The sequence below is a fragment of the Triplophysa dalaica genome, chromosome 6 (genome assembly GCF_015846415.1).
Source record: "Triplophysa dalaica isolate WHDGS20190420 chromosome 6, ASM1584641v1, whole genome shotgun sequence".
Classification (NCBI taxonomy): domain Eukaryota; kingdom Metazoa; phylum Chordata; class Actinopteri; order Cypriniformes; family Nemacheilidae; genus Triplophysa; species Triplophysa dalaica.
Window position 1 is genome coordinate 21,086,134 of NC_079547.1, and position 27,549 is coordinate 21,113,682.

The 27,549-nt window shown below is 37.7% G+C and overlaps 1 protein-coding gene across 7 annotated transcripts in view; it reads left to right on the forward strand.

Annotated features, from left to right (window-relative positions):
- Positions 1 to 27,549, forward strand: part of chl1b (cell adhesion molecule L1-like b) — a 78,863-nt gene that overhangs the window by 18,461 nt on the left and 32,853 nt on the right. For 4 of the 7 annotated variants that reach the window (XM_056750268.1, XM_056750274.1, XM_056750272.1 and 1 more), the window contains exons 1-3: positions 16,296 to 16,532; positions 25,226 to 25,417; positions 27,133 to 27,150. In XM_056750268.1, the coding sequence (XP_056606246.1) occupies positions 25,318 to 25,417; positions 27,133 to 27,150 (118 nt within the window). In that variant the 5' untranslated portion in view covers positions 16,296 to 16,532; positions 25,226 to 25,317. Of the gene's footprint in view, positions 1 to 16,295; positions 16,533 to 25,225; positions 25,418 to 27,132; positions 27,151 to 27,549 lie in introns of those variants that run through there. The other 3 variants (XM_056750271.1, XM_056750273.1, XM_056750269.1) reach the window with 2 other exon arrangements.

The window sequence follows — 27,549 nt, forward strand, 5'->3', positions numbered from 1 at the left end:
AATGTAATATTTCGATTTAGCACACACATGATGTACCATTTTAGAGGTACCAGACTTATGGCTTTCATATACATACAGTGCCTCACAGTCGTTGCATATTACATACCCAGTACTTGAAAAAAAAGCTAAAACGCTCCCACACGGTACTTTTCTTTTCTACCTTTTTGCATTTCTCTCGGATCTGTTTCGCCTCCATTTCTGCCTCAAGAAATAGACCGTCCTCTACCGCCGCCACGCGCACATTTCTTTTAAATTACTGCAAATTAGTACCTGATGAAAAAAGCATTTAAAACACATTCGTATTTTTAGTGAAATGTTGTTAATATTGTATATGATATCATCCACCCACATCTAGCGGACACAAACTTGTGACTGTAGTTCCAGCTAGAAACGCACATCTCTCTCCTCCCTCCATTGTTGTTTTCGTTTGTGTCGCTGCGTGGTAGGGGCTATTACACGTGAATTGTCCTCATTCTGAAAACTTGACTTGTCGCATTATGCTACGTGACTTCACTCCCTGAGACGCAAGAAGAAAGCAAAAGATATATTTTTACTAAGGAAAATGACAAAAATAGTAACGCACAGTGACTCGGATAAATAACTTTAATCTGATTAATGGTTTGGAAAAAGTAACGCCAAACCAAAGTTACCGGCATCACTGATTACGAAACACATGCCTAACAACCCATTTCCACATCTTTCTGTGCTAATGAGCCCATTAACTGCCTTTTAAGTGGAATCGAAAATACTGCCACCTCGTGAACCTCACAGTTCTTTCTATGAGGAGCGAGATGAAAAGACCTGCCATTTGTATTCACATAAACGTCCAGGAAGTGTTTGTGCCTTTTTCTCTCGCGATTTTCCCCCTATAATTTTAGGATAAAGCCCCGTTTCTAGGACACCTCAAGCCTGCTGCCAGAGAACGAAACTGACTGATGAACTAGCAGGGGAAAAGAGAGAAAGAATTATGGCTTCCGATTTACTGCCTGACTTTAAAAGCATAACAGAGTCAAACTTCCATGACATTTACTCAACTCATAATCCAAACTTGTGAAAATAAGCAGAACAGAAGAATCTATAAAACTTCTTAGTCTTAAAAAGAGTCTTTTACTGAGGCTCAGGAAGAACAAATACTTTCATTCAGCGCTTTCCAAAATGCAAATTCCCCTCGCTCTTAACATCTTTCCTTTTTTTTTATTGGGGTTCCCATGTCACAATATGGCCTCAGAGGGTTTTGCGTGTGGTGTCTCAGCCCTGGGGTAAACATGAATATGTTTGGAGGGCCAAAACAAGACAGTTGGTTTCCTGTGGTGGCGAAGGGTCAGCTGACATTCTTCACTTTGACACTGCCAAACTTTTACTTAAATTACTGTACATATTGGTTTGTTTTGCCATTCTACAGAGGGAGAGGGACATTGAAATAGACACAGAAAGTATTTACACAACAACAAACATACAGTGCAACCCGTGTTCCTTCATTCACGAAGAAATGAATCTTACTGTACATGCCGATCCTTTTAATAAATCTGTCAAATATATATTTTTATTTTATTTTCAATAACAAAACACACCCTTTTAAAGTGTAGAAGATAGATTTGTTGAAAATATTTTAAAAAGCAGATAATGGAACCAAAAGTTATAATATTTTGGAATCTTTTTTGTTTTTCATCTTCAAATGCTAAAAAATCCATAAATTCAGGATTTCTTATATTTCGTTACTAGTCTCCTATTGTCTTTTAAAGGTACCATTAAAAAAATGAAAGGACCACCAACTACCTGTTGAAAGAGCTTAACCTCAGAAACCCTCTTTCCAGTTAATTGTCTCTTTGGCAAACGGTGTAGTGCCCTGCATGCTTGATGAGAACTTCACGTTCAGTCATGAAATGAAAAGTTAAAGTAATTACGTGCTTATCTGGGACTCCTCGAACCAAGACTTCCTGCTCATTGGAATGCAGATGTCTGACTGAAGTTCAGAACGCTCAGATTCGCTCTTTCCCCCTCCTCGAAATAAGCGGAGCAAGTTTCTACATAACTTCAAATTCCAAATGCTTAAGCGGAAATCTAATTTCATACATTATAAATGGTTGGAACCTTAATACTAAACTTCAGAGCTTCAGTGGGATACATGTGTGACCTGCAGATGCCCTCAAGAGAGAACCTGACTACATTATTTTGAAGTAGGATGTGTGACGTGTGCATAACCAAAATCATGTGAAGTAAATCCAGAAATTTTGTCAGCTGAACCCCTATGATTTTAATAATACACTTTCATTCAAAAGTACTTACAATTGTCACATAGTAGCATCATATACAAAAACACATGCATGTACCAATATAACCAGTTCTACAATCAGTTTTCGACGCCATTGTGTTTCACATTCCATTCATGTGAAATGGTTTGTCTGCGACAACAATAATGGAAATCTGACATCACTGGCACACGGAGAGCACGTCTGCATGTCTTCTCCCTGTCACATTTCACCTGTCACACGCACATACAACAAAGCATGACAGACAATTTTAGAATATTAATACATAAATATTCTAGCGAGGTATTTTCCTTGTTTTTTCTTCACCCAAATGGCTTGTATTCAATGAAGTGAAGTGCTCAAAGCTTCTATTTTAGCATACATGAATTTTAATGTGTGCCGACAAGGGACCTAACCTATTTTTTTTCCCATCTTATCACTTTCAATACTGTTTCACTCAAAATGGGATAAATCGTAAATCATTTGGGTTATTTCTACTGTTTGATGCAGTTAAGCTGGAATTGGCCGGGTGTGACTGCTTACGCAAAATACAACGAAACCGCGTTTAAAAAAAAAAGTCTTAACTGTAACTAACAGTTCACCTCAAAAGTCACCAAAAACTCTGTTGACTCTATTTGCTTCTCAAGACCATCGTGTTGCTCATGCTTTGCAACATCTGTCCAGTAGCTCCCTTTCTCATATTTATTTTGTATATTGCTTTCATCTTTGAAGGCTTTGTTGAGGGCACACAATGAGAACTATAGAGAGGGCTGAATATCTGATTGCTCAGCTGTACCGTGCCAATAGGTGACTGTAAAATCACATGGAGCCATTTTCAAAGTAATGCTTATTTATTACTTTCTTTTAATGACAGCATAATGGTAAAAGGAGTTCTTCGTTGGCTTTAAAGCCATGTTTAATTTTAAATGGTCGGGTCAGTTAAACAGTACCTTTTGAGCCCTGTAACTTTACATTTTATTTATTTATACGTTAATTTGAACTGGGACAATACAATAGACATGATTCCAGTCAAAGACAAGAAAAAATGCATTGCACACAGCTAGCACTCTCAAAAAAGAGAATCCAAAAGAATTGTAACAATTACTTATTTAGAAGCCAATATAACAAATCAATCCAATACAAGCATGTACAAGGCAAACAAAAGCCCCATTTCTATAAATACTTCCAATCCTGGTGACATAAAGGACTAGTAAAAGACCATTTAAAATTTAAATATGCATAAACGTCTGGTTTATTTTGAACCAACGCTTGACCATCAGTTTAAAAGCCTTTAAATCATGTACAACTTTGATCTCGTTTGGCAACATGTTCCAGAGTTGAGAACCCTTAACAGAAAAATGGATGAATAAATAAATAAATTAATGATAATGGATGTCCTGAAAATGAAAGAAACATCTATAAAGGGAATATTCAGGTTTTTGGCATTAGCTTATGCTTGGATCAAGTATATGTCACATTTTGTAAATAATACAATTATTGACACACAAATGGCAGTAAAAATAAACTGGTAAGATGGAACCTAAACATAACAGAACCTTTACAACATAGAAATAAAAAGCAAAACGTATTACTGCTAATATTGTTGTAACTTTATCTAAGGTAACAGGATGATTTTTATTCATTTATTTTGGTTTTCAACAACCCAATTTAAACCACAAAAAATCTAAATCCATAAATCATAAAATCCATTGTAAATATTTACCAATGCTTGTCATGTTTCCTCATAAAGATGATGTCATTAGGTACCTACTATTGAAAAAGATAACAAAACATTGTAAGTATAATTAAGAACATTCAAAAAATCTGATTCCAGATTAAAACAGTAACCTGAAGAAAGCATCATTTGTTTAAAACATTTTATAATAACTCAAGATATTTCTTAATAAATTGACAGCTTTTCCTGCTACTGGAATGACACTGTATCCATGATATCACAAAAAAATAGAAACCTTTCAAACAAAAATTATGTAACATTCAATACATAAAATCTACAATAATATGATTTTCATCTTTAAATTGTGTGAGTTTAATATGTCTCCCAATGTATTACGATATCTCAAATGTTATTAATGATCTGTGGCATGCTATCGATTGCATAGGTAAATTGCATAGTTTAGTACCAAGATTATAACTACACTCAAGAAATCCTTATATAATCTCTACTAATACTAATTTACTGCTACTCTGACAACACAAAATTCCTGCAACATTTCGACAAATGCCAGTTCTTTATTGATATTCTATCTTTCATTTCATGATCAAGTTAAATGGTAAATTAAACCATGATCTTTGATCATGTATGATCTTTGTCTTAGATTTCAATTTACCACTCTAGAATCATGTATGTCCAGATACAGACCTATCCCAAGGACACAATGTCCCCCAAACCTCTAACACAAAGCCTCTTGAGAACAGCATTCATTAGCATCCCTTCAGACTCCATGCTAATTGCATCCGAGATAACCCGTCCATACTCTTTTGACCTTCTGACCAGTATCCATCGCACCCATTCAGTGCCCCTTAATTCAATCCACACTCACTTCAGCTGCGGAAGCTGACGTCACTACTCAACGAAACCAATATATTGAGGCAAAGCTATCAGACCATTAACATCTGTTCTCCAAATGATATTGAATTGGAGTGCTGGAGGTCTCCTGTTGCTGAAGAATACAGGAGATTCGCATAGCGTTGGCACCGAGCTATAGCCTTAAGCTAAGATATGACAGAACATTTTGAAAGGATGACAATGGAAGCTCCCCCATGTGATACTCTTCCCATTTTATCCGGTAATTCATGAATTATACAATGGGGTAAAGTGCCAGTCTGTGATCCGAGGGTGGGTTTGATAAAATGGTATTGTCACATTAATGCTGAATAATTAATAATATTATGTGGAGTATTAATAAAAATTGATAAAATGAATAATACATGAGTCAATTCAATAAAAATGCACGTTAAAAGATAAAAGGCGAGTCTTTTGATGAAGAAGAATCAAAAACACTTTTTATTTTGCACAAAATGGGGTTAAACTGAATACTCAATTTTTTGCAAACTTTTGTGAATAAGGTGCAAGGAAGAATACATTATCATTGTTTATTTTACTACTCAAGACACAGAATTACCTCAGTGCGGATAACAGATTAAAGGGAAAGTTCACCCAAAAATGAAAATGATGTTATCATTTTGCTCACCCTGTGATTGTTCGAAACCTATACCAATTTCATTGTTCAGATGAACACAGAGAAAGATATTTGGAAGAATGCTTGTAACTAAACACATCTCATCCACTATTACTGCCATAGTAGACAAAATTGATACAATGGGAGTCAATGGGGAATGAGATTTGCTCGGTCGATGACATTCTTCCAAATACTCTTTTTTTCTTTTTGTTTAGCAGAACAAAGAATCTATACAGGTTTGGAATAATCTGAGGGTGAGTAAATGATGACATAATCTTAATTTTTGGGTGAACTATCCCTTGGATTGAATTGCGGTGATTCATGAATGAGATGCAGAGTTTAAACGTTTAGTAACTCCTTCCCACTAAGACTTAAATAAAAATTCTTTGAAGATGTCAGACCTTGATATCACGCAGAGAAGAAAACTCTTCCTAAAAGAGCCGTAAAAATTGGAGATTTCCCAACAGCTCTCTCTGAATAGGGTTATCTCTGCATGTACACAGGAATATCTCGACATCACAACAAACTCCCACCCGTGTGCTGAGTAACAAAGTAAACCTATTCGATTCCAGGCTCGGCCTTTGATACAAGTTTCACAAAGACGCCTCTGTGAAGGCCCTCTTTTCACTGGGCTTTTTATTACGTTGGCCATCCTTTCATACATCCAGAAAGATTACTTTCACTATTCAGTGACTCAGACGTATGTATCATCCATTACAATGCTTTCAAGCTCAGCGGGCAGCCTATGAAAAACTGTTCTAAAGCCCCTTTTAACATGTTGCGCTTTGAGTTTTTTTTTACATTATTTGAGGGTGGAGATGAATGTCAAGATTTTAAGAAGGGCTAAATAAAAATATCATCTCTTTTTAAACAAGCGCCGTAGAAAAGTTAAGGTGTGAAATTTTACACACAATTGTTAAAAAAAGCTGGTGACCCAGCAAGTGGACTATAAAACTGCATGATATCTTACTCTGTGAAATGGCTTTAAGTGGACAATTACATAGTTTTATGTTCACGTCTCAGAGCGCTTATAAGAAACCGCCTGCACTTCAGGCCCAGAGGGTTCACAAATTCCAGATGTGCACTGCAGGTGCTGCTATATTTTCAGTCGTGGCCTCTTAAACGCAGTTGCAGTGTTAAACAGATGATTTGGTTACCAATTTTGCTGTTTGGGAACATCACAGATGCTAAGGTCTTGTATGACTTACAGTCTGTTATGAATGTTCTAATGCAGATTTGCTTTATGAATGAGCCACATGAGAACTGTACACAAGACAGAAATAGCATAGCATGCCATCACATATTACGGTCTTAAAAGTTGTTAAAGTTCAGTGAAACACCAAGGTGTCCTTCTTCCGATAAATTATTTTCAATTTTATGTCAGCAAGAAACTACCTGACTGTAATTGCCCAAAGACTATCCAACCTGATCTCAGAGGAGTTTGTAACTGATTCATGAGGTGGCTTTTTTGTATGAATTTGTATGTTGTGAATCGTACAAAAACATATGATGACTGGAATAAAGCAAAACTAAAGGCCCACCCCTGACCCTAACATCACTAGCAAGAAATCAAATAGTCCTAAACCTGAGAATGAGAACATGCAAATTAAAACGAATTAGCCAAAATTAGCCACATCATAAAATAGTTTAGTTTTTACTGTGAGATTGTGCTATCTCACAGCGAAACGTTACTATTTTACGATAAATTTGTATAAATTTGTCAGATTTTCCTTTTGCGCCAATGAGGGTTAAGTTTAGCGTTAGAGGGCCCTATTTTCACGATCTAAGCTCATGGTCTAAAGCGCAGGGTGCAAGTGCACTCAGGGTGTGTCTGAATCCACTTTCGCGATGTGGCCCCGCCAAGAGGCGCATTTTCTACTTACGCGCTCTTTAAGTAACAAAAAATATTGACCAGGTTTTTCAGAGCCTGAAACACCTCTTTTTTAGACCAACATCTCCATGGGTGCACAAATGAGCGCAAATGCCTTTGCTATTTAAACAACACAGCGCAGGATGGGAGAATGAGAACTGCGACGGGCTGAAACTAGAAAAACACTTGAGCCTTGTGCCGCATTGCGCCTGGTGTAAGATAGGGCCCAGGGTTTCATTATTGCTTTTTAGTGGTACATCGTACAAATTCATACAAATAAGCCCCCTTGTAAAATAGTTACGAATTCAGTTGAATTGAGGTTTTTAACGTTTCTTTTTGCAAAGTTAACACGTTTTTGTCCTTTTCTTGACTAGCACTTCATTAAAATCACCTCTATGGTTCTTAGTTTTCTGATTTTTCACTCTGTTGCTTGCAGACTAATTGACTGATTTCATGAATCTGAACGCACCGGTAGGAACATTTGCAAAGCAATGCAAGTTCCTTCTATTTTATACATTTCTGCCTTTGGGCTCTTACACTCGGTATTTGTTAATTGACTTCCGGGAAGAAAAAAAAAAACCTTTTTGAGAAATAATGGACTGTGTCATTCGTACAATCAATTGCACCTTAGGATATGTACTACTAGCAAAAATTTCCAGCAATGTTTTCATTAGATTATTAATTTTATTGTATGATTTACTTTTTTATATGATTACTTTTATGTTTTTGCTGTTTTAACCTGCGCTGTGTATCATACTGTACCAAAAAGTGAATTTTCACCTCACACACCTTGAATTATTCAACCTAGCCAAAAATTTTCACATGAGATCTTGAATCACCTCAAGCGTATCTCTCTCTACACTGTAAGTGCAGTTCTGTCCATCCACTTCTCCACGCTTTCCTTCGAAGGCCTGACTGAAAAACGCTCGCTCATTCCAGGGCCTTCCATTTACGTGACCTACATGTCAATGTGAACACCTTGCTTTCCTTCAGTGTGTGAAGACCTCCACCTCATCAGTACAAACTTGCTCAAGCGGAGCTGATCCCTGATACATTATCCAGCGCAGGATTAGGGCTGTTTTACAACAAGCCCGTCCATTCCCCTACCGCAAAACACCCCGGTCTCCGAAGGCTGGCGGCTGCTGACTCTTTCCTTAAAAGGCATTAGGTGAATGCTCGTGTCTTATCGGAGGCCCACCGACCACTGAGTTTTATCTTATTAAGGGAAGAGGAGAGGAAGGAGCGATATGAAGGCCTCCCAGAAACATGAATCTGATTTAACAGGAACTGCAGGAGTATGGATTCCACCTCGAGTACTTTATGATAGAATTTTTATGTGATAATGATGGTTCGTAAAGCACTCTGCCTGCAGAATCATGCCATCGGATTACTATCGACCAATTTCAGCAGAGGATTTTCTTAAATACGACGAACAGGCTTGGTTTTCTTCACTCTGTTGAAGTATACAAAAAATGTGGGATGTCGATCAAAAAGCTTGATCTTTATTTTTAAATAGCCGCTTTAGTCACAACCACCGTTATGATTTATATTGTTTATTATTAGTAGTTATTCGGAGCATGAACATTATTAGAAGTTATTAGCACCACATTTTTTTTCATTTCTAGAGATTTTTTTTAACAAAATAAGTGAGTGCAGTATGAACCACCAACATTCTAAGTCAGTATCCCCAAACATAAAATAACATGAAATAAAGAAATAAAAAAATCTGTCATCATTTACTCACCCTCTTGTCTTTTTAAACCTGTGACTTTCTTCTGCAGACAAACATGAACAAGTTTGGTACCCTTTGACTTGCACTGCATTGGTTTTTCGGTCCATACAATTGAAGTGAATGGGTACATACAGGTTTGAATGACATGAGGGTGAGCAAATGATGACAGAATTGTCGTTTTTGGGTGAACTATCCATTTAAAGCCGTCAAACTTGAATTTAGATTTCACGGTCCTGCAGACAAACCCTTAACCCGGACTGCGTCAAGCTCTTTATAAGGACGCTGAAGGTTTGAGCAGCGATGGGTTGCCATGTACTCATTCGAAAGACACGGTGGTTATTTTAATTAATCTGTCTTCACAACTTTGTGTTTGTGCTGCACTCAGACGGCTTGTGTACACACTCAGAGTACTTAAGGATGGCAGACCCTCTTCATTGTCGATGTTGACCCTTGGGGAAATAGTTTATTGATTTCTGGGGTAACATGATTAAAATGGGTTTCAAGAAGACCCCGTGTCCAACTTGTCAACGGGATGAGAGACCCGGGGCAATAAAGGAAGCCACAAAGGCACGCCTATCAGATAGAATACCACTGACAGTTTGACTTTTAACATGCATACAAAAACAAGACATCCAGCAAATCTACATTAAAATACTTAACATAATGGCTTTTATCAAAGATTTCCAGTTGGGGAAAAAGAATCATGCATGACAAATACACCTCCAAATAAGGTCATTATTAAATGCCATAGATTAGCTAATAAAGATCTGTTTGTCCATGATACTTCATCCAAATACATAGCAGTTGCATCACCCAACAAAAATGAAAAAGTATACCTAAATTTAAAACAATTCCAAAAAGTGACATTGCCTGTTTTGGATATCTCTGACAAACACATTTGTTGGCTGACATATGTTTGCACAAGGTCTTTGGTGAGGCGGCTAATCATGAAGAAAGATCACATGTTCATCGATGCCATGATTCTAGTGTGTGCCATCTGTGAACGTGGCGGCCAGAAGTGCGTCTGTCTCTCGACCTCTCTCTCCCCCAGGTTGAGTTATGCTAACCATATGGCACACAAAGCCTAATTTCATTTAAAAGACGAACATGGCACTAGATGGCTTTTTGAGCAGCTGTGTTGAACATGCAATAATTTTATGTCCCTACGCTTGCTGATTGCGGAAAAATGAGGAATGTGTCTGACCCCACTGTAAATTTTGTCCCGTATGTTGCGGTTAACTATAAACCTGCGTCTGGAAGTAATTCTGCTGCTATTAAAGTGTCAGGGCTGATGTGGAATAGCACATAAACTATTTAGAAGGGCATATGGTGTTGAAGTTCATGATACAGATCAGATAAGGAATAATTACTGTGTGACGTTTGAAGGAGTTCCACATGAACTTCAGAGGTTATGGACCAAGTCCACCTGATAAATTATTTGAGTAAATTGACCTTACTTTAAATAAATACTCACCAGAGCGTTTTCTAGCATGCCACGAGAGGCATAACACATAAGAGAGATTCACATTTACAGTTTATTTGTCATCTACCCATGTGCATGACCCTTGTTGTATCCCCATGGCTGACGGTATGAACATAATCTGGTATTAAATTGCAATGAAGTTTTGATTTAAAAGCAGATTCGCCCTTTGCTACGTATCCAATTGCTGTTTATTCAATTAATAAAAGTAACATAATTTGGCAGCTGTGTGAATTTGGAAACAGCTCAGTTCTGTAATCACTGCACGCCGGATTAGCGTTCAATCAGCAGGGGGCCGTTCTCACTCGGTCTGGTGAACCGGGTTTGTCCCGGCCGTGACCTAGCACATGCCTTACAGCAGTCCTGACACCTCAACCTATATCACCGGTTCTGAGACACGGTCTCACTGCTGGTGAATATATCATCCTGACATCCTCAGGGCATTGATCAGGGCCCAGGTGAGCTCATTGTGTAGGTCGTCAGCATCGGCTGAAGGTTACAGGGGGGTTATTTCCTATGGAGAAACGCACCTGTTCTGTGCCCTTCACTGCTGTGTGATTTTGCAGGACGTGCATTTTATGTTCAGACTGTCATACTGTTTTGTGTATTAACTGTTTTTACGAGGTGGGTGATTCTACAATCACATTTGAATGATCAGGTTTTTTTAAGATTTCATCAAAACCTGCCTGAGTTTTGTTTGCAACAAAGGGGAGCGGATATTCAACAATTAATAAATATGACAAACAATATATACTGTATTTAAGACATTTAATTTGATCTCATCAAATTAATGATTCGTTTTAAAAAACTTTATTTTTAAAACTTTATATAGTTATTATTTACTTGGAACATTCTTTCAATGAAGAGAGAAAAAGTATATAAACTATTAAAAATATATATAAAATATGTATATATATTCATGATATATTATTATATTATCATATATAACATAAATCCTAAACTCTCTTCTCTAAAATGTGTTAGCAGATGATACCTAGCCCTAGAGGGCATATTCAGAAAAGAAAAGTACCAGTTTGTTTGGTTAATGACTTTGCCAGCCTGAACCAATTCTATGTGCATGTTTTGTGCCGTACTTCCATATTGCCTTTATTTCCAAGCGGCCCTGATTCAAGTTAAATGCCTACTAGTTTAGGCATGTACACCACATAACACAATAACGTTTTGTTCGACTCCCATTCATTGATTTAGGTTATTCAGTCATATATAGTTTATTCAAATGGCAAGCAACTTAACAAACAAAACAAGTGGGCGTAGAACATGATCATCACACATCAAACAACCTCAACCAATTTCTCAAAGAGCCAAAGAACAACTGTGAGTTTCTAGCTGTGAACGGTGAATGAAAAAGGAAAGAGAGAGACAGAGTGAAAACTGCCGATTCCCTAGGAAGCATCCACAACAATGTCAGGTTTGTTCGGCTTGGGTGCGTGAAAACTAAGCTTGGGTGAACTGGCAGCTTGCCCTCTGCTTCTCTGTGTTTTACGCCCTGCTGCGACTCTATTCTATCCCTGTTGCTTTCAGTAGGAGGAATTTCTATGAAGTTCATCAGGCTTCTTTCTGTTTGTGCGGCAGTAATGGCGGCTTCATCCTCTAGACACTTAAAGAGGACACGCAGGGGACCGCGAGGGCACCGACGGTTCAGCTCCGGCACTGTGGCTCTTTGAGTGCTCTCTCTGTCTGGCAATCTGCTCACACTATCAAACAAGCCTGTCTCCCTGCCAAAACCTGCTTATGTCACTCCTTCAAGCAGAAAAGAGGGCATTTAAGGGGCCTTAAGTTAAGATGAATGTTCTTAGCAGAAGAGTTTAGCATTGATGATAGATTAACAGTTTGTTACTTGTGCTTTCTAAGTAGTGTTGTTTTTGGCGGCCTGTTTTAATTTTAGTTTTATTCTAGTCTTTGTGTCAAGCTGACATTTTAGTTTTTATTAGTTTTAGTCACGTTTACACTCTTACAGCCTGAAAATTTTAGTCTTATTTTAGTCCGAATTATCCATGACTATTTTCGTCTAGTTTTAGTGGACAAAAACTGATGACATTTCAGTCTAGTTTTAGTCAATGAAAATTGTATTTTAGTCTCTTTTCAGTAATGCAATACTGTATACTGTATAAGTATCTAGCAGTATAGACGAAACCAAAATATTATTTTAGCCAAACCTATTTTAAACAAGGTTATCTTTATTGTTACCTTATAGACTCAGTATACATCCAGACATGGAAGACGTTCTGATTTGAATTTAAGGACATCGGTAGGGAAGCGAATCTCTAGGCATGACACGATGTGATTCGATTACGATTCAGAGGGCGGCAATGCGATGACAAAACGATTCTCGATGCATATTTTTTCCTTTACAATACTTTTTCTTGCTGTGTGATATATTAAAAGAAAGTATTTGTCATAACCCAGACTGTTTTTTCTTCCAATATCCTTTATTAATAGAACAACTGGAAGTGAATTCGCAAGTCAACTGGAAAGTTACTTTTGCAAAGAACCAACAGTAAAAGAGTGACTGCCCTCAGTGCCCCGTAGTAGCCCAGAAAAGCCCTTTTTGTGCACATAGCACTGGTGCTAGAGAGGTTTTAAGTTTGGTAGCACAGGCCAAACAGTAGGAGCACAAGTTTAAATTGTTGGTTGTCAATATTAAAAGAAGTGATGCAAGTGCAGTTCATCATGAAAAGGCAGGTAACTGACAAAAGACATTCATGTTACAAACAGATGGAAAAATTAGGGCAATAAAATGCAGTAAAATTCTTGAATACTATCGTGTTTTTGAACTTTACTATAGCACACAATGTTTATCAATTTACTACAAGGGCACTGCAATTTTCAATAGCAAATACTAAAGGTCACTAAAGTATTTTTTGTCTGAGTGATCAATTTAACGGGACTTATATTTTGACGGGTCTTTGGGAGCAACCTCATATAGTGAAGATGCTGCTAAATCTTCGAACATCACTTGTGTCGTTTGTTAAACTGTGCACATAATTTACTCAGACACATGGAACAGCCAGATCACATTTAAATTACAGGATTCCGCTGTTATAACATTTCGCCTCGTCTCGTTTTGGTCTACGAAAACGAAGAGACATTTTAGCACAGTTTTTATTTTGTAAACCACTTTAATCTCGTTTTTATTCGTCAACAATATTGCATTATACATTTCATTATAGTCATTGTCACATGACCAGCATTTACGTTGCGTCTCGTTTTTTGTCACGTGAAAAAGGTTTGTTGACGACCATATTTCGTCACAATTTTTGTTGACGAAAGCAGCACTATTTCTACATTAAAAAATTTACATTATTATTGCTCAATGAGATTAGCAGAATTCATTCTACGAAAATACAAAATAGGTAAAGTTAATAAAGTATGTACACGTATCGAATAATTTGTCTAATTATTGTTCAGTTTTCTGTATAGATGTCAGTATTGACAATTACTGTGATATTAAAACCATGAATATCAATATTGTGTTAATTCCATAACTTAAAATTATAAAAAATGCAGCATACATTTAAAATTTTGGTGGTTACAGACTCTCTCTCTCCTTCATACATTTATATTTTGAATGTAATGAAATTTGACAGTATTTATTCGTCAAAAATTAAAAAAGATATTTATCGATCAGTATTATGAATTATTTTTGTCATGGTAAAGGTTAAGAAAAACTCTGATATTGCGACAGCCCTACTAGACAATAAAATTGTTAAATTATCCATAAACTAAAATAAAGGAGAAACCAAGGCATATCTATGGACCAGTATATTATAGAGACTACAAGGTTTGCTCTTTGAAAGCACCTAGCAACAGCTCATAACACCCTAGCAACCATACAGCACTACCTTCGCATCATGGAGGTTTTTCGCAAGAAAGCACTACAAAATAAGGTTTCATATTGTTAGGCAAAGAACGTCGGAAACTTTCAATTACATTCCGAGCATGTTACGAGGGGATGAGGATAAATGGTTTCGACTTAACGAAAGCACATTTAGGAGATTATTTATTCAGCTCGTAACCTCAATTCTAAACATCTGCACACTAGAAAAAAACTGTAACACAAGAGTATCTGAAAATCAGTATGTGACGATCACCAACACTATAATGGTACTTTTGTATAAGCAAGCATGTGACCTGTCGTAATTAATTTTTAATTAAGAGAGTTTATGGCGCCTGTATGTTTAATGATGTTCCCTTTAATTGATGCCATGTTCTATGATCCCACCTCACATGGGAAGCACTTGACACAATGCAGATAGAATTTTCTGGAAAGCTCGAAGACTAATTATACCTTTACCTATCTAGGCATCGTTCCATGTGACAGGCCCATCTTTAATGTGTTTGAAGCACCTGCATCAGCATATTAAAGCACGTGTCAACCCCTCCTCGCTCACGTTCGCCCCATTCCACATCATACATCACCTTGAGCCTGTTTTACAGTCAAGGGGAGGGGGTGGGGCTTCGTCTGTTCGTCTGTAACCACATCCTGCACTGTGGTGTTTGCTCTTTCTGCAAATGACGTGGTCCCCAGGGGTCTGGTCCCATTTGTGGGGCATATATGAACTGTTGCTGTCCACTGTTTGATGACAACCAGTTGGGTTCAAGACCCTGTCAAAAAAAAACGCAATGACAAGTGTAGTTTTTTTGACATGTCTGTGTTGAGATTTTCCTTATAAACGTTTGCCCTGTTAAGACGTTAAAATGTTTTCTTAATATGACCATTTTAGTGTCATGACAACCATGAACCATGATTTGCTTCTTACTGTTCTGTTGCAGGTGATAGGGGGGAAGGGCCTTGCTCATTCTCAAGAGCATTTGATTGGACAAAGCCTGTGTAGTGCAGTATTAGACATCAATATTTTCAAGTCTGTTTCCGAGAAAAGAAACACACAGATTTTGGATATTTGCTGAGACAGGTGTAAAATATATCTGAATGTAGTAAATGAATTGACTAGCCCTAGATTAGATCAATATAACATGTACGTTATTAATATACACAACCACAGACAGACTTAAGAGATCACTCCAAAATTATTCTCGTTTTTTTTCTGGATTCATTTTTGTTTAATGGCAGTGACAACTATTTCTTCCAAATTCCAAATAAAAATGTTTTATATTTACATATATCAGCGTAAAAGCAATCACAATTGGTCAAAATAACAAAAAGATGAAAAGATGCAATGTTTGCATTCTTGAATGTTAAAATTAATGTTTTAAAAAAACATAAACCATTAGGCCAAAATGAATATACGATGGAATAAGCCCGATTTTTTTACTTTCGTGCATCTTTGCATTCCATCAGTTTTTCGCATTGCTGTTGGGTGACTTGGGTCCTGGGTCATTCCAAAGGTTTGTTTTGGTTAAAATTCAACAAACGCCATACTGGAATTTCCACAAAATACTGCAGAAATACTGATTAAAGGCAAAACTGGAGTGATTTCTTCATTTTTTTCTGCGGCTCTATATATTCTACAAATAAACACCTGCTAAACAAAGAACTTAAAAAAAGTAGAAAGGTAGTATCCCAAAAAAGAAAGCACAGAGATTACCCTATTTAACCATAGTGACAGTATTACATTAGACAAAACATGGTTCTTGACATCCACAACACAAAACAGACAAGACTTCCCATGCCTCAATGCTTAATATTCAACTTCCCCATCTAGAATTCCTTTACTCCCTCTCTCTCCCTCTCTCTTTGTGCACTGCATGTGAAAAGCGCTCAGATCTGGTTTTGTGGGAGTGATTGTCACTCGTTTAATGAGCTTCTTTGCCAAGAGAAAGGCTTTGGCAACATATGTCTCCCCAGTGCCTCTCTCACACCGCACCGCACGCTAGCGGAGTCTCTCGTTCCCGTGTCTGCTGCGGTAGACGTTTCTCTGGATTTCCTCAGTCTTGTACACGCCTGTGGGATTAGACCGTGCAAAAGAGGAAGCTTTCACTATCTTTCTAAGGAAGCGCAGACAGAATGAAGCAGATCCCTGTGAGTATTTTATTCGTAAGGCTTTTATTTGACGGGTTTGTTTGAGGTTGATACAAAAGCAGCCCAGCGGAGGGAATTACTACTACTGTAGAGCTACTGTACCATAGAAGGGATTCTTGTGACCCAGCACGTGTGTATCACAGCGCTTTGATGGGACAGTGAAGCACTGTGAAATTGATATTTGTATGCAATGTTGGTATGATATTATGCACAACGCATTGCACCTTTATCAGTTCTGTAATATGTATACCAAATAGATTTCAGTGTCAATTTGATGCTTATGTTAAGTTTTTACATTTACGACTATATGTAAGTTTATGTGTTGAAGCTTATTCAAGTTTCGTTTCTTGGTTTATGGATTATATTTATAGGATGTTGGTTGGATTCAGAAGCATCATTGCGTTTTTCAATCTCTAATTTCTCTTGATAATGACTTCAATGAGCTTGATATAATATACATTTTGCTTGTTCTTGGCCAAATGGAAATACCTGTCTGAATTGGAAATATCCCTTTACAACTTGGCTGTCAGGTTCTGTTTCATAACATGTTGCTAAAAAGGCTAATGGCTCACGTGACCATTGAAATGAAAAAAAAAAAACATGCCTAGGTAATAAAGAAACCCAGACTGTTTTTATCCTTCCGACAGAACTGTCAAATAGCTTCTTTAAACAAGCTTATCCAGATGTTAGGAAACAAGTTGAAACGTGTTCTGAATGAACAGTTCATGCGACTCACACTTTCAACACAACGCAAATTTCAATGGTCGCAGGTGTGCCCGTGTTTGTGCAATGTAAAGAGGACAAAGTACAGGATTTACAAACAATAGATATTTCCTTGCCCTCAGGAATAAGAATTGAATCTACGGGCAGAGAAGAAAGTAAATTAGCTTTAGAAAAGTCGGGGGAGGACGATAGTGTTGGACGCAGGTTCCATTTATCTTGTTTGGCACCAGCGAAGTTTCATCCTGGGGGATTGCCAACATCCGTCAGTTCTCAATGAATGTCGCCAGGGCTCTTGCTGTGTCAGTTCCCACAAAATAACACTCCTGTTCCCCCGGTGTGTGTCTGTTTTCAATCCGCTCTACTTCAGGGCACTCAACACGGATCACAGCCTAATAAGATCGCTGTCCGAGATGCGCAGAATTCCTGTTATCTCTAAGACTTCAAAGAACGTATGTAATGAAGAAAATGATAAAAGGGAAGACAAAACAAAAATCTCTACACATAGGTACTAAAAATGACACATATAGAGACTTACAGTCTCTCGCTCTCTATCCCCACCCCCCTCCCGACATGACAGCACATCTGTGACAGCCGAGCATTTGAACCATTTCTTTCATTCTTCACAGCCGTCTTCTGTGACCTTAACCATACAGACAATTTGTTCTTTTGACGCTTCAAGAGAGCTTCCTGCAGTTGAGCTGAACAACACTTCTGTTGAACATCGTATTCCGGACATGCCGATGTCATAAACATGCTTTTTAAAGAGCTGAAATGTGTGAAGTATGTGTAGCGACCAAACAAACCGAACTCTCGTGTCAAATGAACTCGGGTTCACGACAGTTCTACACCAGAGATATGTAAACCAGTATGGACCAGAAAGGAAATTCATGCATGATTCGGTCTCCAATCCATCACCAATCTCGTCCATCAAAGCTAAAAAACAATAGTTATAGTACAGCAAATCTACATATTTTGTTGGCTATGAGCTTTGAAAAGCAGACCAGAGAGATGGCTTTGGTTATTCATCTGGTGTGTATTTGCGCCTGACAACATTTATGAGAGAAAAGACCTTTTCCACTTGGGAACCCACTCCATAAAATCAAGAAAAGCATGTAACAGGTTGATGATCAGGAACCAGTCGCTTTTAAAATAAATTGCGCTGTTGAACAGGGACACGTTAATCTCTGTCAGAGCACTTCACTGGGGTCACAAGGCCATCCACCACCTCTCCAACAGGGACCTAAGGTTAGAAGCGACTCTGCTTATTGATCATAGCTCTTTTGCACTTCTCTTTTCGCAGTCTTCGTTCTTTCATAATCCATCTATACGTCACCGGCAATATTTTTCCACGTCATTCTACGATTCGCTCATCCACTTTGCCACTCCATCAAAAAACAATCCCTGGATTTCTCCTTGCAGCAAGTTCATGATCCACGCCCACACTTCCTACGCCCCCATCCATCTATGTTCTGTCTCCTTCACTCCCTCCCACAATGCATCAGACTTCCCCTGTCAATGAAAGAGATGGTTTATGACTTAGTCTATTCCTTAGCTGTCTCCACCAACCCACATCTTTCTATTTTTGAAATAAAATGGGGGCTTTACCTCTGAGTGCAAAGCCCGATTGAGCAAGAATTGTATTGTTTGGAAAAGTGCTATTTGCGAGAAGCAATGAGACAATTGTTCACTTATTAACTATACAATCTCCTGAGATCCCAAACTCTCCATAAACTTTCATGTGAACTACAAATAATGTCATTTTTGTGTAGGAAATAATTTTGAGATTTTTAAGAGATCATATTTGTTATTTTTATGACCACTGTCAGGCTTTGTTCAGACACAGATATCAAAGTCACTGGGGTCACTGTTAGAATCAGATCTAATCCCTCCCCGACCTCCCATCTCTGGGCTCAGGCTGCTGTATTATTAATGGGCTGGTAATTGAACCATTTTGTTCCCGGCAAAAATGTTAAAGCAGACTGAAACGGAGTCAAATCTCAATTAGGCATAGTTATTATTTAATATCACACCCATTTCTTAATCTCATTTAGTGGCTTGTCTTTGCTTTGCTGGGACACCGAAGCTTTAATAATATATAACTTGTGCAGCTGATGACTGTTTAAAGTGTTATTTGTGCATTATTTATACTGTTTTATAGCAGTATGCTAACAGCTAGTGTTAGCGTTGCCAGATGGAGTTACCGTTACGATGTTCTAAAATAGTCATTGCAATATCACTGTTTCTCTGAATGATGAAGACATGGCGATGGTGTTCTAGTGGGTTAAACCACTGAACTGGTAAATCAAAGGTTGCTGGTTCGATCCCAGCAGCCACCACCAGTATGTCCTTGAGCAAGACACTTTACTCCATGTTGCTCCAGGGGGATTGTCCCTGTAATAAGTGCACTGTAAGTCGCTTTGGATAAAAGCGTCTGCCAAATGACTAAATGTATGTAAATGTAAGACAGAGAAATGTCCATAAAAATGAAAATTCTGTCATCATCTACTCACCTAATTGTCAGTCCAAACCTATATGACATTATTTTGTAAGACACACAAAAAAATTTTTTTAAAGACCCTTGGTCGCCAAAACACATTGGCCCTCATTGATTTCCATTGTATCAACACAAAACCCCAGATGCGATTTCTTCTCATGTGTTACACAGAAGAAAATGTCATAGACAGGTTTTGTGTGACAAAAAGACAAATTAATTATGAGAGAATTTATATCTATGTGTGAACTATACTCATATTTTTGCTAAAACACCAATCAAGACATATTTAAGATTAACATGAATGGATAAAACCCGAAATAAATGTGCTTATTTTACTTTAGGTTAAGTAAATTAGAATTGCTGTGTTATCCAGATAACTGAGACTGATGCACAGTCATCAAGACTCTTCCGACAGCAGAATATTTTAATCCAGTTTGACAGGACGGATGGAGCTAATCCCATTAGGACCCTGAATAGTGCACACACCGTTTTTATACTAAAAGGCACTTAAATACTGACTCTGTGCTGAATAGGAGATATCTGTCCACTTTATAAGATTAGGTAGATGTTCCTGACAATGAAATGGTATAGACAGTTAAAACAGAATGTTCTCAATACTGTAAACCGGCATCATTGCTTCGCTCAACTTTGTTTTTGGCAGACTAGTGCATGTGATCATTGATGCTGATTATTTATTAAAATACACCCTGTCATACATAAAAGATAATGAGCAATGAGAACATATCATCCTGAGGGGGTTTATATCGCCGTGGATCAGTGGCTGTAAATTATTCCATTTATTACACGGTTACAGGAAAATGAAAATGACATAAAACCACCACCTATATAAAACGCTGCAATCAAACCAATCAGAATCAAGCATCTAGTAAGCCGTGGAATAAATCAGATAAATAGCCACACACTGCCTGAGAGGGAACCTAGGGTGTGAAGAATAGGCATGATGGTGGTCTCTCAGGGACCGTCTCCTTATTTAAAACCTATACAGATTAGAACAGCCTGGCACTTACGCCATGCCTCCTTCTGCCAAATTGTTTTCTATTTTTTCCACTGTCCTGATTTACGCTCATCCGCTATGCTAAATGTGTCTTCACGGTGAGCGAGGTGAGTCTTAGAAGGAAAGGACACTATCAGTCAAACGGGTAGAAAAGCTTGCCCTTGATTTCTCTCGCCCCAGTTTCCACCTTCTCCACCCCATATGGCTCTTGTTCTTGACCGCTTTGCTCAGTCAGTGCCAGAACTACCACAGGTCAGAGTTCACGCTGGCCTTCCCACGCTGGGCGGCTTTGACCGCTTGCCAATATCATCAGACTCGAATGCAGAGGATTAAGAACAGACGGCAGTTGTTGAGTAAGTCCCAGTTCTGTGTTTACAGGGTAATGCTTAGGTGATCAGTATGGGGACGAGCGGTGGATTAGACAGGTCAGAGAAATTGGACATGTCTAGAAAGTCAACCTACTCAAAGGGGAAATTGATAGCTCAGAAGACTTGTTTTTAGATCTTTTATTGGAATTCCCTTCTGGTCTATTGTGTCGCTTACAATTTATTTTTCAACCCAGTGTTGGGTCAAAAACTGAAAAACCTAACCGTTGGGTTGTAAATGAACCTATGCTGGATTGTTTTAAGCCATTTTTGGATGAAAAAAAATGTCTTGGTTAAAATAATCCAATGACCGGGGTTGTCCCTTTTTGACACAAAACTGGGATGAAAGAATCTCCATATTTTGGATTGTTGAATATATGTAAATAGAGACAAATTACATAATTGCTCTCAAATAGTATTTTAAATAGCAATTATTACCGATTTTACTCTGTAAATTTTTATGTTACACTTTAAATGTACAGTTCATCCATAAATGTAAAAATCTGTCATCATTAACTCACCATCAGGTTGTTTCAAACCTGTATACATTTCTTTGTTCCAATGAACATAGAGAAAGATATTTGTAAGAATGTTAGCAATTCATAGTAGGAAAAAATATGGTATTGTTTTGTTCTGCTGAACACATAATAAGATATTTTGAAGTATTTAGGGGAAAAAAGAGTTCTCTACCACCTTTGACTATCATTTAATTCTTCTTTCCATGGTTGTCAAAGAAACTGAAAATTACCAACATTCTTTAAAATATCTTTCTCTATGTTCATAGGAACAAAGTCATTTATACAGGTATAAAATTGTAAAATCATTTTTTAGTAAATGATGATATTTTTGGGTAAACTAACCCTTAAGATCTCCCATAAAACTTTAAGGAGAAACAAGTTACTTTTGTCTAGTTTTATCATCTTAAAATATCTGAGAAGCAAAGTGAATTACTCTAGTTGCACACGCTTCCAAACAAACTGCTTTTCATTTCTACCCTCAGTAAGCTTTTCACAGTAATGTATGAATTTATGCCTTTATTAGTTCCCTGTTGCCCAACAACTTTTTCGACAAGGGCCCTTAAGTGGGACTGAGCAAGCCAGTACAATTAAGAAAAACTAGGACATGTTGTGTTGGTTCAGGGTGGTAAACATATGCCCCTAGTAACACCAAAGTGGCCAATAAAGCACAATCCAATTAGTTTAGCACTTTACCTTTTGATTCTAATCTGATTACTAATGCTCCACACCATCTGTGGGGGAGAGAGAGTCGGCTCAGGGCAAGCAGCACAGCTTCAGGCGGTGTATTTGAATCCAAGAATCGCATCAAAGTCCAACAGGGCGTTCCATGGCATAGCCACAAGCCTTTCATTATGATAATAAAGGGGAGCTGAAACCCATCCTGCCCTAGTGACACCACCGAGGTCATCTCAGGGGTCACCATAACCCGCATTAAATCACGAAAGCCCAGCAACCAAGTTAATACCATTATGGAAAATGCAGGCATGTGGAGCAGAGTTCAAGCCCATCTGAAAACAAGAGCCCCCACTGAGGAATGACGGGAATCGACTCATTCACACACTGTTCAATTATTCAATTACTTCTCTGCTTACTGCTCTTTGACCTCTGCGTTTCCTATTGGATTTGTTAAGCAGTGGAGAAGATTAACCGAGGGACGTGCATGAGTGGTCCGGCTGTAAAAAGGTGGCGATTAAAGCAGCTGGTGGGGTTAAAATGGAGGGGCAGTGAAGTGTGGATATCTGTCGTGACTGGCACAAACAGCTGAAATAAAGAGTTTAGTACATTCAGCCTCTCCTGCACCATCCAAATCCCTCTTTTGACTTCAATAATAGACTTGAATCGGGTTTTGAAAAATCATCTGTTTTTGTGATGATTTTCCTCCTGGATGGGGTGCATTTGACTGATAAAGTTATTTTGTGAGATTTGCTGCTTTTTTAATCTCTTGCCCTTTCTGTTGGCTTTGTAACTCTTTTTCTCAGAATTAAGCTCTAATTCATTTTATTGTCGGTTTAACTAAGTAAAGTAAAAAGGAAGTGACCTAATGAGCTGTGGTGCAGCCTACATGAGAAAAAAAAAACTATTGTTTAATAGACTCCAGTGAGACTCTTATGCAAAGTCTATTGAGATGAAATTTCCTGTGTAGGAAGTCAATTAGCAGACAATTCTAGGGGCTCTTCATACAGGATGTCTTCCTGTAAAAACGTGTGCTACACTGTTTGACTCAACCATGGATTGAAATAATATAATACTTTTTTTACATTGTAAATGGCCTTTGACAATAGTCTAGTACAAAGGTTTTAAGACTAGGGTCCGGGGACCCCCAGAAGGTTGCAAGGGTCCCCAGAAAGACATAAGCAAAAATTGTAAACGTGTATTAAAAATGATTGTCTAATTTCTAAGCGTTTATTTCTTTTTTTGCTACATGCATTGTTTCCAGAATTGTTTATTGACAGATTCATCTTAACAACATACAGAAACGTTACTGCGTATGCACGCTTTTGTGACCTCAACTGAACTTCCGGTACACATTCACATATAATAGAGTGCCTGTAGATTATTTCTGATAACATTCAAAAGAAACCGAGAAGAACCACCAATACTTTGAATTTAGACTCCGATACCAAGCTTAACCGCTAGATGGCAATTTACCATAAGGTTAGTTTAAATGCGACCGAACTACAGGACCCATTCAACAAATTTTATAAAATTAACTTACAACAAGATTAAACAAGTCGTTTTATTTAATAAAGTAAAATAATGATACAAATTAACATTAACACAAATTGAATAAAATATAAATAGTTATATTATTAGACACTAACAAAACACAAACCGACAGTTAACGGGGATCAATTTCTATCGCTAAAAACGAATATACCATTTGGGGTTCCTCAGCTGCCACACACGCAAAGCCCTCTAGAATCTTAAATATCCTATTTACGTACCAAAAATCTGTATATATATATATTGAGGTTTTCTCAAAGCCTTTCATGGAAATCCATGACAAATATTTAAAGATTCTTCAAGAAGTAAAACAAAGTACATAAATAGGATATTTAAGACTTTTTAAAGGTCTCTAGAGTTTTTTGATGGATCTGTGAATCCTGAAATTGTGCCATAAGAATATTTGACTTTTTTTGTACATATAATGTTGTGTTTGCTTGGCAGAGCAAAGACAAAACCTACTTACAGGTGTTATAGACTTACAGGTAGCAAGTACAACTATACAGCTAGTTCAAAGCAGCTCCACAATTCAGTCGAATGGCTTCGGTGCAAATACACTGAGCATGAAGGTGACCTCTATTACTCTGATCAGCCGCAGCATTTTATTGCCAGCTCTGTTATGAATCTGGTGGGAAAATGGGCATGAGATCTATTCGTCTCTAAGACGTCTTGCTGGCGCCAGACTCCAAAAGGTTAAAGCAACTACTGAACCCTTACCTTACATGACATCACTTACAAAGACTTTCCAAGAAACAGACTTTAATAGCAGAAACTTGACATTTAACTCAAAGGTTCATGCACCCCACGGTTCTGCAAAACTGCGTATTTCCAGCCATCAATTTAGACACATCTGCACACTTTGTGATCTGCCAGCTCTCGACTGTATCCAGCTAATCAAAATCTGTCACTGTTATAGTGCCATGAATTCATAATTCAGAATAATTTCTGCAACATCTGCTGCACATTAGCATAACTACAGGAGGGCTCGTTTATTTATTTTTATAAGGTTTATAACATATTTTCTATTCAACGTTATGAAGCGAAAGAGAGAAAAAACAGAGCTGCTTCACATGCACCAACAAACAATTTGGAGAAATACTATTCATGTCTCCAGGGACTTGGTGATAGAGATCTTTAATATGTAGAGCCGTTCACAGATGCTTTTCAAACACATACAAGTCGGAATAGACACAACAGCAGGAAGTTACTCAGCAGGAGACGTGTGGCATAGGAAAGTCTTTGAGTCTGTTCCGACGGTGTTGTTGTTGTGGGCCGACCGTAAACATATGGCTGCTGATATCTTGCATGTGGCTGATGTCTGTGTGACAGTAAGAACTCTGTTGTGTTTTGTGCAGGTTGCGAGACCCCAGACTGCGCTGGAGTGAGATGCACTGACTTCTGGAAGACTTCAATATTCCTGTCATCCTCCGCTCAACTGTGGCCAGTCATGCGGTTGTTATGGAAAATAGGAGTGACCCTCTTTTTGGGTGCTTGTCTTAATATTATCTGCAGGTATCAAGCTAATGCCCTGGATATTCCTCTTGATGGTAAGACGATTAATAAATTGCTACGTGTTATGTGTTGTTGTAGTAAATTTCTCCCCCTCTTGTCATTTCCAAACTGTATGACTTTCTTTCTATTGCAGAACACAAAAGGAGATATTTTGAAGAATGCTGGTAACTGAACAATGGCTATACTTCTATTGTACAGACAGAAAAACAATGCAAGTCAAAGGTCACTGCCGTTGTTCGATTACCGACATTCTTCAAAATATTCTGTGGTGAACTATCCCTTTAACTCGTTCACCGCCATTGACGAGTTATCTCGTCAATTAAAAAAAACGCTTCCACGCCAAAGACGAGTTTTTACGGCAATCAGTGTTTGTATTGTTGTACAGCAGGTGGCACTATTACACACCTGAAAAAGTACAGAATCCCAGAACCTAGAATGTATATGTTTTAGCGGTTTTTAATGATTGTTCTGAATGTAATCTGGGCGGAATCTTTGACAAAAATCGTTAATTATCTCAGCTGTTTAATCAAAATGAGGCATTTTTGAAGAAACCTACCCACATCTACAGAGTGATTAAAAACGAACAAATGAAGATAGAAGAATACTACTTTTGTTTAAAAGTTGAGACTCTGTTATTTCATTTTTTCATATTGTTTGTCCATAAATTCTGTACAGAAAATTTACTGTGAGCCATTAAAGTTGGGTGAAAATGTTAAAAAACGCTAGCGTTGGCTGGCAACTTTTTTTTTGTAAAGGCTGGCGGCGAATGAGTTAATGCAATCTCTGCTGAAAAATAAAAGCTTAAACTAGTCTAGGAGGGTTGTAAGGCCTTAAGGTGGTTTATGATGCTAGCTGATTTGAAATGTTCTGGAACCTGGCATCTATTTGGTTTAGCAGATGTGCCAGGTGGTCTACGAGTCCCCTTTAAACCAGTAAAACAAAGTAACCAGATTAACCATGCTAGAGGATAAACAAATCTTAAACCAGCTACAGCCCTCAGGGTGTGATATTACATCTAATTCACTACTTTTGCATACTACTGAATGATAACTTTACATGTTAATGTTTGTTTATTGACTGCTTTATAAATTAAACATGGTTGATAAAAGTAAACCTGGATTATTAACCATTTCCTTTTAGGTTGGGAACTTTAATAAAGGACTAGCTTATTTCCAAAGGGCTTGTTTTGAAGTGAGCTACTCCTTTAAAACTCTCAAAAACATTTTAGTGGAATACTTAAAAAGATTGGTCATGATTAAAACTTTGAAATATTTATATTTTTTTCCTCATTTGTGATATGATAATTCATGCAGCAGAGAGGATCCTGTCTCTTTAATACTGATAATGTTTTCGTGTTTTGTCCATTAAATTGTTAGCCAAGTGCACAATTTGGCCTTATTTCCGTGCACTTAGGAGGAATAGTTAACACACTGTTCTTACAACCATCTGTTTGAACCTGTGTATAAAAACAGGCATTTATTGCTAGGGTTATGTATTTCCCATGGTTTCCGTGGCAACCAGATTAAAGTATATTTTGTTGCTTTTCAATTATTCACAATATAACTTCAGGGCCCGAGGATGTCATGTGGGAACATAACACTGTTCATAATTTATTCTGTTCTACTTTTTTAGTCAATCTTGTGGATGTAATTTGTTGGTTATTATTTGATAGCAGTTCTGCAGAATATGGTTCTAACAAATCCCTGCTCGTTTGTTTCTCTGTGTTTCCCTGCTGCGGTGGATTTGTTAGTCTTAGAACGCATAAACAGTAAGTTTATTATACCAAGCCATGCACATACTTTTTAGCGTTCATCCACAGTGGCTGTCATCATCTATCGAGCATCAGTTTCATTTGGAGAGCTTGATCTAATGCAATGATTTGTTCTTTTGTTGGAGACGTTTACCACTGACATCAGATACCCTCTTTGTTCGCTTTCATTAGCAGAATAGAGTTAATATTGTCGTTTGAATACCTTATGCAAATTATTTTTTTAATAGAGGAGATAAGACATTAATTAACATTACAGTCTAGTCTACTTAATATTTTTCATATTGTGTGGCAGTAATGTGGTATCAGATGGTAATTTTGCCAAATATCACATGTCCCTGGGATCCACATTGGTCCTGGAACACCAGTCCTGGCATCCAATCTGATTTTAAAGTTAGA